This window comes from Chenopodium album, chromosome 22 (genome assembly GCF_948465745.1).
Source record: "Chenopodium album chromosome 22, dcCheAlbu1.1, whole genome shotgun sequence".
Lineage (NCBI taxonomy): Eukaryota > Viridiplantae > Streptophyta > Magnoliopsida > Caryophyllales > Amaranthaceae > Chenopodium > Chenopodium album.
The window spans coordinates 2,024,398-2,038,302 of record NC_137855.1 but is presented as its reverse complement, the minus strand read 5'-3'; the positions used below and the strand labels follow the sequence as shown (position 1 = coordinate 2,038,302).

At 35.1% G+C, this 13,905-nt stretch overlaps 2 protein-coding genes across 2 annotated transcripts; one reads left to right on the top strand and one right to left on the bottom strand.

The window, feature by feature from the left end:
* Positions 1 to 219: 219 nt before the first annotated feature.
* LOC145603732 (uncharacterized) lies at positions 220 to 5,469 on the top strand. Its single transcript, XM_081659702.1, has 9 exons — positions 220 to 299; positions 744 to 830; positions 1,689 to 1,809; positions 2,342 to 2,473; positions 2,621 to 2,668; positions 3,020 to 3,066; positions 3,264 to 3,380; positions 5,000 to 5,054; positions 5,161 to 5,469. Exons 2-9 carry the CDS (start codon positions 744 to 746, stop codon positions 5,175 to 5,177), a joined length of 624 nt encoding a protein of 207 aa, XP_081515828.1. The 5' UTR covers positions 220 to 299; the 3' UTR covers positions 5,178 to 5,469.
* Positions 5,470 to 6,322: 853 nt separating this feature from the next.
* Positions 6,323 to 7,721, bottom strand: LOC145605869 (F-box protein At1g30200-like). Its single transcript, XM_081661933.1, has one exon. The coding sequence runs from the start codon at positions 7,644 to 7,646 to the stop codon at positions 6,450 to 6,452; it is 1,197 nt and encodes a 398-aa protein (XP_081518059.1). The 5' UTR covers positions 7,647 to 7,721; the 3' UTR covers positions 6,323 to 6,449.
* Between the last annotated feature and the right edge of the window lie 6,184 nt (positions 7,722 to 13,905).

The following is a 13,905-nucleotide window of genomic DNA, read 5'->3' as shown; positions in this document are numbered from 1 at the left end:
GTAAACTGTAATAATTAGGACCCGGACCGCCAGGAACAGGTCTAATATCGGTCCACGTAAACCGGTCCGGGTCTGATCCGGTTCAGGTCCGGTCTGGATCTGGACCGGTGTTCACCCCTAGACTCTTGACACAACACAACTATTTTTAACCCGACCTAAACTCCTAAGCACATCTCCCCTTGAGCAGCCCAACCTGTGCCCAATTTTAGTATCTCTCGTCTGATCTCCAACAGAAAGCGTCACTTGGTGCCCCGCCACCACTTAGACCGCCGCCCAGCCGTAGCGCCGCCGTAAGTAAGGTAGATTACTATATTTGCTATCATATTATTTGTCTAATTAGTACGTAATATATTAATGGGCTAGTAAATTTGATGATTTCACATTTAATCTATGAAATTAGGGGGGTTAAGAACTTAGGGTTTCTGATTTTTTATTTTTTATTTTAGAATTGATTAGTTTGGGTAATTGCATTTCTGATTTTTTGAAATTGGTATTAGAATTGGTCAATTGGATATAGTGATTAGTGATTTTGAATAATTGCATTGAATTTGTATATGTTCAATGAATCAATGCTAAGCTCACTATTAGTGTTTAAGGCTTTTAGCTATACTTTATCATCATGTTAGTTGCTTTTGAAGTTGGCGCAAAACCCTTAAATTATGTGAGAATTAGTGGAATTTGTTACATTAAAGCTCGTATTTTTATACTAAATTGGCATTTTTTTTTTCCTTGATGATATATAGATGGCATTTAGAGGTAGAGGACGTGGGAGAGGATTTGGTGGAAGTGACTTCAAGTTTGTGAAGCCAGAATCTTTTGTACTTTTTCCGGTGAGTATATAATTTGACCCAATTTTATCATTTTATCATTGTTTTCATCTTGGATGCCAAAATTTGCACTTAACAACTGTTGTAATGCAACTTTGCCAGCTTTTTTCTTTATACTTCGTACTTGATTATTTGGTTTATGCTAGCGGAACCCAATTCATTTCAGGACCATGGCTTTGTTGTTGTTGTCGTTGTTGTTGTTATTGTAGGAGAAACCAAATTATTCTATGAATTTGATCACTTGAAACCTTCATAATTGCCCTGTTCCAGTCTAGTCTCACTGGAGGTAAGACTCACATATGTGGCTGTTGCCTGGATCAATACTGGAAAAAACGCAGACCATAATTTTGTTTTCCTTTTTAGAAGAGAGGGTAGAGGAAATGTCTTTCAAGTGGACTTGTTGAAGATGTTATTGACTTATAGTTGGTCGTATATATTTTGTAAGGATATTATCAACATACAGGAATATATGCTAAGTTGAACCTTGGAAGTTGTAATCTCTTGTGTTGGACAATCTTTTGGTGCCGATTGTCTTGTATAGTCTTCAATTGGATCTATTATTTGTGGAAAACTGGAAATGCTAAAGTGCACTTGCTCAAGCTCCTCAAATTCAGGCTGAGATATTATCTTTTTACTGGTGGTAGTATAGTATTCTGGTTAATTTTATTGTTTGTACCACTACAATCTTAATTGAGGAAACTTTCACTCTTAATTATTGTTTGACACTCGTTCCTGTGAAATATTTCTAACATTTATATCACTCCCTAAACTCCTTGATTTCTGTCCTCAGTCCTCACCTTCATATTTGAACATTGCTGGATTAGTTTGTTTAACAATATACATTTTTTTTATTTGCTACAGGATATTGAGTTGCCTGACAGAAAAAATGTTCCTGAAGAGATGGATTTAGCATTACGTAATTATAAGTTTCGGAACTACTTTCAAAGCTCACCGTACCACCTTGAGGAAACATTCTCTGGTGGTAAGCAATCTGGCTGCATTTCTTTTAATGGTGTGCTTGTGTTTTATATTTAGAAAGTCAACTGTCAAGGAGAATGAAGTTTGTGATAGTGTGTATCTATACAGTTTGGTTTTGTTATTTTAGATGTAAACTTATTGAAGATCGCTAAGCACAATGGTAACGTGGATGTACTTGAGCTATGTTTGTTCAGGATGCCTTTTGCACTACCGGTGTTGTCGGTTATGTGCTCTTGTCTCTTTACTCTGTTTGACATTGTCCCTCCCGACTTCCCGAGTGTTCCAACACAAACCCGTAAATTCTGATGAACTTATCCTGTAAAGTCCATTGGTGTTGAATTTGGTATTTAAGCATAGGTGTAGATCTAAGTTTTCTCTTTATAACTAAACTCAACTCCAATGATTGGAAAGTTGATATGTCTTTTTAACAAGTAACATTAAACATAAGTACTCTTTGCAGTTAAACATAATTATTGAGATTTACATGCTACTTTTTTTTTAACTGTCCTTATTTTTGTTGATTGTCATCTTGGCAGAAGAAGCTGTAGTAGACATTGAGAGATATTCTGATAAGGTCAACAAAAAAAGTAGATTTGGCCGGTGCTCACTTTCTGATTCTGGTTATTTGAAACTTGAACCGGGATATTTTCCGCTAGAGCTTGTTCGAGGTTAGTTTAAACTTGTGAGAAGCTTTTGTTGAAAAGACAAATAATATATGGTGCCCATGCTGATTAAAGTAAAAAATTATTGCTCTTTTCTTAATTTGTTGTTATTGACCCCCCTAAAGGTGGTTTGACAATAGAGTATCATTTCAGGCACAAAATTCAAGACTAGGAGGAAGGTTCATTGGAATCCAAAACGAGGTATAATTATTCAGGATAGTTCTGCAGCTTCTGCTAGCTTACTCTTTACTTGTTCATTTTGTAACTGGTGTGTGATTAGATTTTAAGACTTTTTTGGTCTTTTAGGCTAATTTACTGCTCATTAGCCACTTGGCTAGCCCTGAGCTTTATGCCCTATGTTATTTTAAGGACTATTGTGCTTTGTGATGTTATGTTCCATGAAATGACAGAGATAAACAATAAAGCAATTTTTTTGGCTGTCTCGCTAGTTAATGTGACAGAACATTTTGCATATGGACCTGCATTTATCTCTTTCACTAGTCCCTTATCATTAGATGTAAATCATTTCTAACTCTGATCTTTCTATGGTAGAACTTCAAAAGCTGGATGTCCTGGAGGAACTTGAGAAGAAATTTGAAGTAAGTTGCTCTAAAGACCTGCTACTTTGTCTACATGTCCTTTGAAAAGCTGAAGATGGGTCATCCTTCAGATTTTTTATTGAGGATGTAGAGTTGCAGAAGATAAAATATGTTCACTGTTTGTTATTCTGTTTGAATCCCCTTCTTCTGCTGTAATACTTGATGACTATATGATTCCTTCGATTTGATGACTATAGAATGAAGACTCAAAAGGCAAGAAAGATAAAGAGAAAGAAGGTGACGAGGACGAGGAAGAAGAGGAGAATTTAGAGGAAGAAGAAGACGATGTTGAGTCTGATGATGATTACGGAAAGGTTCAATTCTCTATATATACCTTGTTTATTCACTAAATGATGTTTTGATTTAAAGAAAAAAGGTTTAAAAAACAAAAGGCTTTCCTTTTGACAAATAATGTATCTTTCTTGCTATTTGAGAGCAAATTATGTGTAAAAATCTCCAGAAAACTTAAGATGTCTGCTTTTCCCCTTTCTATTATGACCATTACTTGGATGGAGATGGATGCAACAGTCAAAATAACATGGCCTGCAGTTATGAGTTTAAAAAGTTGACACTGTGGTTTCTTAGATCTCTGATCCTTCTGTTAATTTTTTTTATTTTTTATCTTAATATAGTACTTGCAACAGTTGCAAGTGATGAGTATGATTGTCCAATTGCCTATCCATCTGTTCGATCTGAGTATGCATTGTTTTGGCTTATGCTTTCATCTGCTCGGACATTTGAACTATTTGATTGAGTTGTAAGTTAATAAATTCATAACAGAGAACAAATGTTGGAGCTTGTTGTCTTTTGTTTACCCTTGTGATGTCTTCTTTTAGTGTCAAAACTGTTGCTTTGAACGGCCTATTTTCTGTTGTTTTGGCCCTTTTGGGGATGAATTTACTTCTATAGGTCACTTTTGGAAATCTGTCACTCTAAGTTTTATCTGTAGTATTATAGTGATAGTTTCATGATGCATGTCATTTATAATAGTGACTTCTCCTTCTCAATAATAGGGTGCTAGCTTACTATAGGAAACAAACGTATTGCTGTCCTCCACTACCATCCTACCTCGGACACTCCAAAAACAAAAAAAGCCACCCATTGTCCCAAATTAATTGGTGTAATATGATCAACTGGTTTAGTGCAGGTGTGTCATTGTCCATTGTCCTGAAAACCCCTTGGCTATTGCAACCCATATTTAGGGTAGTGCAAAACTGGTTAAGAGGTTTTGTCATTGTCAAATCCACCAGTTAGCTCCCTAAACCATTCATGAAACCTAATAGGGCAGTGTGGGGTTAACTGCATTGTTCTTGCTCTGGGTTGGGACAGGGGGGCAATGTTTGAGTTGATCTTTATTTTGAATTTGATGTTGATTTTCTTGAATTCAATCTGAATCAACCAGGAATCAACCAATATTATATTTTTACACTATAACTCAATGCCTATCAGAATATTCCCCAGTTATGTGATCAGGTGTCATATATAGATAACATTTGTACTTTATTACTGATAATTTATTGTTTTGCACTTTTGTATTGGCTCTGATGGATATGTAATTGACAGTATGTTAACTAGAATTAATTGTGTACCTGAAATGTTATTATTATTTTTTTTGTTTCAAATCTATTACTGAAATTATTAACTTTTTTTTTTTCTTTTTGGCGTATCTATAAAATACTTCTCTATTTTAAAATTTAGAGTTCAAAGAGTAAGAGAGGGAAAGTGGTAACGGCCTATTAGGCTAAATCTGATGGCTCGCCTAATTTATGAAATAAAATGGCGTTGTAGACTTGTAGGCTTAATGCTTTTTTTTCTTCTTCAGATTTCTATTAAATAACTACTGCTTTGTGCAAAAGCATGTTAAATGAGCTGATTCACTATCTTGGGTGAACATCCTGGATAGTTTTATTTCTGACTAAGATAAAATTTGCAGGGTGAAAATTTTGATGATGATGAAGACGATTACAACATGATTGATGGTGATGATGGTAAGAAAATTACTGTGCTTAATATTTGTAAAGTAACGTACTGATATAAACTCTATTAGAATCTTTGAAGGTGCTATTGAGTATTGACCATGTATTGATATTGCAGATGAAGCTGCCATGTAGTAATTGGCTGGTGCATGTGGAGTGATTTCTCTGAATATTGGAGGCACTACTGATTTCATGTCGCATCAAGCAGACAGGTTCAGATTTAATCTTTCAGATACATCTTGCAGAGAGTAATTTTTCCATAGTTTTTCTTAAGTTTACTTTGTAAATGGAGATTTTGCCTGGAATTACTATTTACTGTATAGGTTTTGAAGAGATACTTCTAGGTTAGGTTAGGTTAAATTAGTCTTGGTAAACAAATTTGTAGGCCTTTTTTAATGATAAATATTAATAAAATGATCAATTTTCAGCACAATTGCACAAAGTAATGTCTCAATAGAGCTCTCCTCCTTGTCTCCCCCTCTCTTTCTCTGACTCTCTTCTGCGATGATCACGGTGAATGTCATCGTACCATTTTCTGCTTTAATAATTTCTGCTGGCAAGGATAGTCACATCTGACCAAGCAATTTGTAAGCTGTAAGCAAATGGTGTCAGTTTTGGCTACAACAGTTGTTATTATGTTATGGAAATACCATCAGCAAAGTGGAGGAGATTTTGTGCCCCCCACTCCTAAATTTGCTTGTTATAGTATACCTTGTCAACTTTTTCATACTATTCTTTTCAACGACGTCTATGTCAGATGTCACATTAAGCATTACGCGTGTGGTGCAGATAATTCTGCAAGGTTTTAATCTTCCTAGTCCGGCATTCATCATCCCCTATGGAGTTCACTAGGCAACTTCTAGAACACCTCGTAAGAATAGGTAAAAGTGGCTGGTTGATAGGCTGTTTCCTAGTAATCAAAATCATGTTAATCCCAACCACCACATACCCTTTCTACTAGTCATTCAGAATTTCAGAGTATAATTACAAGAACAATATACGAGTAAATTACTGCCTAAACATCAGATTGGATTGTTTTGTTGATCCGATGATCAAGTCTCTGAGTTCCTAGGTAAGGCTTATTTAAAGCCATAGCTACAGTGGTTGTGCTCAAATCTAGCAAAACAGTTCTCTAGAGTGTTTAATTACGAGCTTGCGGCTCTTATATCACCCTCTTAACCTCTTTGTTTGATACCTCGGTATCCTTTAGAGTTCGGATAAAGTAGTCACATTGTTCCAACTCTTCAAATTAAAGACTCCTAATAATTTCTCATATAGAATTAGAGAACTAACTTGGAATTAATCTCATATACTACTATGTATCATGTATAAACAAACTACAAAATTAAAAACAAAATATTAGCAACAAAATGTAAATCAAACCAAAAAAAAAAAAAAAAAAAAAACTCAAAAGGAATTCATTTCTAATCTATACATTCTCCTTTCTTTTCCCTTCAACAATTTTTTTGCAGCTTCTTCAAAAACATCTTCACCTTGAAAAGCTTTCAACATATTCACTCCATCACTTTTCTTTTCCTTTTCTTTTTGTTTTTCTTCACCATTATTTCCTTTCTTTTCAGGCTTAATCACAACTAGTGTTGCTCCTTTCATAACTTTCCCTGAATTGGGTAATTCCAATTCCTTCACATACCACATTTTCATCACCAAATTCCCTGCATAAGCCATTGCTGTTGTTGATTCACCTGAGCTTTCGGGTTCCGGTTCCGATTCCGATCCCGGGTTTTCACCTTTGCTAGCATTGACTGTTGCAATCTCAATTGAGTCCTTGAGATCTTGAATCTGCTTTGCATTCATACAGAGCTTCCCCTGTTTCCCAGCATCCGAAACTACCGCGTTACTTAACTTTGGACATTGATTCACCATTTTCTTCACCAAATTATGCCTAGCTGATGATGCAATCAAACAAGAAATGATCCAAATAATCCTCAATTTCAGTTCTTCATCTGAAAAAACTTGCACCTCATTTTCACCCCCAATTTCCTCAATTTCTGACCCCTTTTTCTCTCTCCTCTCAACAATCGAAGCTGCCCCTAAAATTGCGCACATCTCCATCTCTTTCCCAAACTCAGCTTCCCACTTCAACAATGGAATGTTCTTGTTGATCCCGATTTCGCCGCCATGGCAGGGGAGCTCAAGCTTAATCGACTGAATATCCTGGAAATTCTTCAAAGTATTTCCAACCCATTTCATAATATCAACCCCACCTCCATTTTTAGCCATCTTCTTGCTTGAAATCGCTTGTTGCAGCAGATTAATCGGCTTACAGATGAACTTAAAGATAGAATTCTTGAAAAAATTCTTCGACCCAGTTGATAATTTCGTAGATTCTTCACTGGGTTTCTTCGATTTCGGCTGATTATTACTCCCATTACTATGATTACTACCCATTTGGATTGAGATTGAATCAACCTCAGAAACAATTGTCGCAAATCTCTTTGAAACAAGAAGACAACGACATAATGATTTCGCATCAAAAATCTTATTGAAGATCAAATTAAGAATTGGGTCTGGAATCAGATCAAAATAATCAACTCCCCCCATAATAATTTGATCTTCTGCTCGATTGTTTAACAAATCTGCCATTGAATTGAAATTGAAGATTGAATAAACTTTTTTGGCTTATAATGTAGGAGAGAGAAAATATGATTGAAGTGAGAATACAAATGGCGGTTTTATGGTGGGTATGAGCGTGGTTTTTGTAGGAGAGTTTTTTGTCGTGATTATTAGCTACGCGGTTTGACGCATATTTAGCCACGTTGAAAATATTTGGGTTGGTCCACTTTTATGTCATCTTCATCTACATGCTTAATTCTTCATTATTTATGTACACACTTGCATATCACCAATATAATATCCGTATTGTATTGTATGATTGTATCGTATCGTGTATCTGATACACTCGAGTGGTAACGAGGTATACGTATACGTATCTTTAAGGCACCACATGATGCATCAGTCTTTGTGTGACATGTGTTACATGCGCGACGTGTTTGTATCATGTTTGCCGCTCAATAATGTAATGCTTTAAGGATTATGTTTTTTTAGTTCACCTAGGTGTATGATCGAAATTGCGAGTTACGTGTATTCCGTGAAAAAGAATTTTAATAGTAACTGTTTTTAAATGACATTGTTGTTAAGTGTGACTAGTGAGTAGATTTTGCTCGTACGATTTTGTTGATAATATGGTCACGGAAGTACAAGATACATACATGTAGACTTTTAGTGATTAGTACGTACAAGTATATGAGTAATTTGACAATATCGTAGTATTTTACTCGGATGTTGGTGGATAAAAGACGTGGCGGCTGGTCCTATTGATAAAGAATCTAATTCTTTGGACAATGGATAAGGACACTCTAAATCAAAAGGACAATATTATCAATGCATTCACATTTTAGTTAATATGTAAAGTTAGGAATATTACTTTATGTTTAATGAGTGCTAACTACTTTTTTTTTTCTTTTCTTTTGAATAAAGAAAGAATATAGATTACCCATATTGAACGGGTTAGGTTACATATTCACTAGAAATTTTTGCAACTTTCTTGAGTTTAGTGATTGATGTTGTTATTCTCTCAACTTTATGAAAGAAGATTAAGCACAATAATACAATATTTTCACTATTTTACAATAATCCATTTATCCACTTATCGTAATCTATATTATTATAATAAAAATACAAAAATAAAATAAAAAAGAAACCATTAAAAAATTGGAAGTGGCATAGTGCATCTAACCTTTTGTGAAGAAAGAATTATTTTGGCAATAATAACAAAAAGAAATGTTAGGTCCCATCAAAATAAATATCTAAATAAATGTTGAGTGTAACAATTTTTAATTATTATTTAGTTTTGTAATATCGGAGAAAATTTGTCAATTATTTGTTTTTTCTTTTTAAAAGGGTGCATTATCGTCAAAAACATTAAAGAATTGGATTATTCTTAGGATTTTTTATGGAATTATCATTATTGGATTGTAAAAAGGTCGGAAATTGGGTATGGGATTTCCTTACTTTATTCGCTAATAAGTCAGATTTAGATAGTGATAGAGTGTGTGGTTTTAGATATTTTTTTAATAGGTTATGTGGTTTCTAGGAGATTAAGGCCTTGTTCGGTTCGAATATTTTATAGGTTGTGTTGTCTAGGATATTAAAGCTTAAGTTTGGGTAAGATAGAGTCATGACATGAGAAATAAGTTCGGATAATGATTATTGAGTTTAAATAAGATAAGATAAATAAGGTAAACTAACACACATTGTTTATAAACGACCTGCAGATAAATATGTAGATTAAAAGATGTCAATTTCCGCCAAAGTTTCGAGGCTTTGAGGAAAAGAACCTAAGCAAACAAGTTCATTACAACCTCTAGTTTTCTCCTCGCAACGTGGTGAGCTAGAATATTACCCGCACGTTTAACATGAGACATTGAGAAAACTACAAATAAGTTTGACAAAGCACAAATATCATCAATAAGCAATGAGAAGGGATTGTAATGAACTAAACACATCTTAAAGCACGAAATAAGGTCCCATTAAATAGCTAATAATAAAAACCCCTCGAGCTCTTATAATATAAAAATTTAAAAGTAAGGCATTAAAAAAATGATTTTATATACATGTAAATGGTCAACCCTAAACTTGCTATTTCCTCTCTATTGTGAGCTTACTTAGACTTGAACCAATCTCATTATATTAATCAATAATTGAGAAACTAATTGAAGTTGTACTACGGAGTATTAATCTTAATCTTGACATTTTAGAAGTTTCTTGTGGCTTGCACTACCCACAAGTATATATTAGCTGTTGATGTTGACGAATTATTATCAACTTGTAAGGAACTTAGGAACAGTCTAATTTGACTTTTAATTAATTAATTAATTAATTAGTGTTTAAAGAATAATGAAAGGGGAAGCTACGTTTCATGCACCCAATTGTCTTAATTAATTATACTCTTTCTTATTAAGTAACCGCCCTAGTTTTTCCAGCATGTAAGACAACTACTTTTATATACTTTATTATTAATACGAGTAGTAATAATTTAGTATTAGTTGAGCTATATAATGTACATGCATAATTATTACTAATGTCATGGCAAATTTTTTTTTTATATACTTTTTATCCATCATTTTTTTTATTTAATGATGGGATTTGAGTATGGAGTATATGTAATTCAATTATATACACTTATAAGTGGAAATATAGAAGTCAAATTTTGTATTAAATAGAATGAAATACTATGAATTTGTTTCTCTTTGGAAAAGTTGACTTTAACATTAGCCACCCAATTATATTGTTTGTGTGATCATTTTGATTCTTTTTTTAATTATTGGGGGCGACAGAGTTGGGCAATGCAAGTGGGCAGTGTTAAGTAAGTATTGAGATCCTAGGGGATACATCATACATGACCATTATATGTTGTCAAAAATGTCCGTGGTAGACTTGAGTTCACGAAATCAGTGCAAATACGAAAACAGGTAAATTGATCGTTTTAAGGCAAATTGGACGGTTCCATCCACCCAATTGGACTCCCGGAGAGTACTAGGGAGCATGGTTAACATCTTGGCAATTTTAATTTTCAAGCGAAAAAAGGTCAAAAAATTCCAAAAATGAAGGCTATTATCCACACTTTTTGAGAAATTTTTGATGTTATGGGACTCCGTGGCGAAAATTCTTGAGATCCTAGGGGATACATCTTAGGGTCATATAATGAAGTTTAGAACCATATATGACCATTATATGTTGTCAAAAATGTCCATGGTAGGCTTGAGTTCACGAAATCGGTGCGAGTACGAAAACGGGTAAATAGATCGTTTTAAGGCAAATTGGAAGGTTTCACCCACCCAATTGGACTCTCGGAGGGTATTAAGGACCATGGTTAACATCACGGCAATTTTTATTTCCGGGCGAAAAAAGGTCAAAAAATTCCAAAATTGAAGGCTATAATCCACGTTTTTTGAGGAATTTTTGATGTTACGGGGCTCGGTGGCGAAAAGTCTTGAGATCATAGAGGATGCATCTTAGGGTCTTATAATGTCGTTTGGAACCACATATGACCATTATACGTTGTAAAAAATGTCCGTGTTAGGCTTGAGTTCACAAAAATCGGTACAAGTACGAACACGGGTAAATTGACCGTTTCAAGGCAAATTGGATGGTTCAAACCACCCAATTGGACTCCCGAAAGGTATTAGGGACCATGGTTAACATCTCAGCAATTTTTATTTCCGGGCGAAAAATGGTAAAAAAAAAACAGAAATTGAAGGCTATTATCCACGCTTTTTAAGGAATTTTTGATGTTATAGTTTCGGTGGAAAAAAGTCTTTAGATCCTAAGGGATACATCTTAGGGTCATATAATGACATTTGGAATTTCATATGACCATTATATGTTCTCAAAAATATCCGTGGTAGGCTTGAGTTCACGAAATCGATGCATTTACGAAAACGGGTAAATTGATCATTTTAAGGCAAATTGGATGGTTCCACCAACCCAATTGGACTCCCGGAGGGTATTAGGGAGCATGGTTAACATATCAGCAATTTTTATTTTAAGGTGAAAAAAGGTCAAAAAAATTCCAAAATTGAAGGCTATTATCCACGCTTTTTGAGAAATTTTTGATGTTATGGGGCTCGGTGTCGAAAAGTCTTGAGATCCCAGGTGATATGTCGTAGGGTCATATTATGACGTTTGGAACCATATATGACCATTATATATTGTCAAAAATGTCCGTGATAGGCTTGAGTTTACGAAATCCGTGCAAGTACGAAAATGGGTAAATTGATCATTTTAAAGCAAATTGGAAGGTTCCACCCACCCAATTGGACTCCCGGAAGGTATTAGGGACCATGGTTAACATTTCGCCAATTTTTATTTCCAGACGAAAAAGGTCAAAAAAATCAGAAATCGAAGGCTATTATCCACGCTTTTTAAAGAATTTTTGATGTTACGAGGCTCGGTGGCGAAAAGTCTTTAGATCCTAGGGGATACATGTTAGGGTTATATAATGACATTTGGAACCATATTTGACCAATATATGTTGTCAAAAATGTCCGTGGTAAGCTTGAGTTCACGAAATCGGTGCCATACGAAAACGGGTTAATTGACCATTTTAAGGCAAATTGGATGGTTCCACCCACCCAATTGGACTCCCGGAGGGTATTAGGGACCATGGTTAACATCTCGGCAATTTTTATTTTCGAGCGAAAACGTCAAAATATTCCAAATTTAAAGGCTATTATCCACGCTTTTTAAGAAATTTTTGATGTTACGGGGCTCAGTGTCGAAAAGTCTTGACATCCTAGGGAATACGTCGTAGAGTCATATAATGACGTTTGGAACCATTTATGACCATTATATGTTGTCAAAAATGTCTGTGGTAGGGTTGAGTTTACGAAATCCGTGCAAGTACGAGAACGGGTAAATTGATAATTTTAAGGCAAATTGGATGGTTCCACCCACCCACCCAATCCACGCTTTTTAAGGAAGTTTGATGTTATGGGGCTCGGTGGCGAAAAGTCTTTAGATCCTAGGGGATACATCTTAGGGTCATATAATGAAATTTGGAACCATATATGACCATTATATTTTGTCAAAAATGTCCGTGATAGGCTTGAGTTCACGAAATCGATGCCAGTACGAAAACGGGTAAATTGACCATTTTAAGGCAAATCGGATGGTTCCACCCACCCATATAGACTCGCACAGGGTATTAGGGACCATGGTTAACATCTCTGCAATTTTTATTTCCGGGCGAAAAAAGATAAAAACAATCAAAAATTGAAGGCTATAATCCACGCTTTTTGAGATATTTTTGATGTTATGAGGCTCGGTGTCAACAGGTCTTGAGATCCTAGGGGATACGTCGTAGTTTCATATAATGACATTTGGAACCATATATGACCATTATATTTTGTCAAAAATGTCCTTGGTAGGCTTGAATTTACGAAATCCGTGCAAGTACGAAAACGGGTAAATTAATCATTTTAAGGCAAATTAGATGGTTCCACCAACCCAATTGGACTCCCGGAGGGTATTAGGAACCATGGTTAACATCTCGGCAATCTTTATTTCCGAGCGAAAAAAGGTCAAAAAAATCAGAAATTGAAGGCTATTATCCACGCTTTTTAAGGAATTTTTGATGTTATGGGCTCGGTGGCGAAAAGTCTTTAGATCCAAGGGGATACATCTTAGGGTCATATAATGACATTTGGAACCATATATGACCATTACATGTTGTCAAAAATGTCCATGGTAGGCTTGAGTTCACGAAATTGGTGCAAGTACGAAAACGGGTAAATTGACTGTTTTAAGGCAAATTGGATGGTTCCACCCACTCAATTGGAATCTTATAGGGTATTATGGACCATGGTTAACATCTCGGCAATTTTTATTTCCGGGCGAAAAAAGGTTGAAAAATTCCAAAATTGAAGGCTATTATCCACGCTTTTTGAGGAATTTTCGATGTTACGGGGCTTAGTGGCGAAAAGTCTTGAGATCCTAGGAGATACATCTTAGGGTCATATAATGACGTTTGGAACCATATATGACCATTATATATTGTCAAAAATGTCTGTGGTAGGCTTGAGTTTAAAAAATCGGTGCAAATACGAAAACGGGTAAATTTTCCGTTTTAAGGCAAATTGGTTAGTTCCACCCACCCAATTGGACTCCCCGAGAGTATTAGGAACCATGGTTAACATCTCGGCAGTTTTTATTTCCGGCCGAATAAAGGTCAAAAAATTCCAAAATTGAAGGCTATTATCCACGCTTTTTGAGGAATTTTTTATGTTACGGGGCTCGATAGCGAAAAGTCTTGAGATCCTAAAGGATATATCTTAGGGTCATA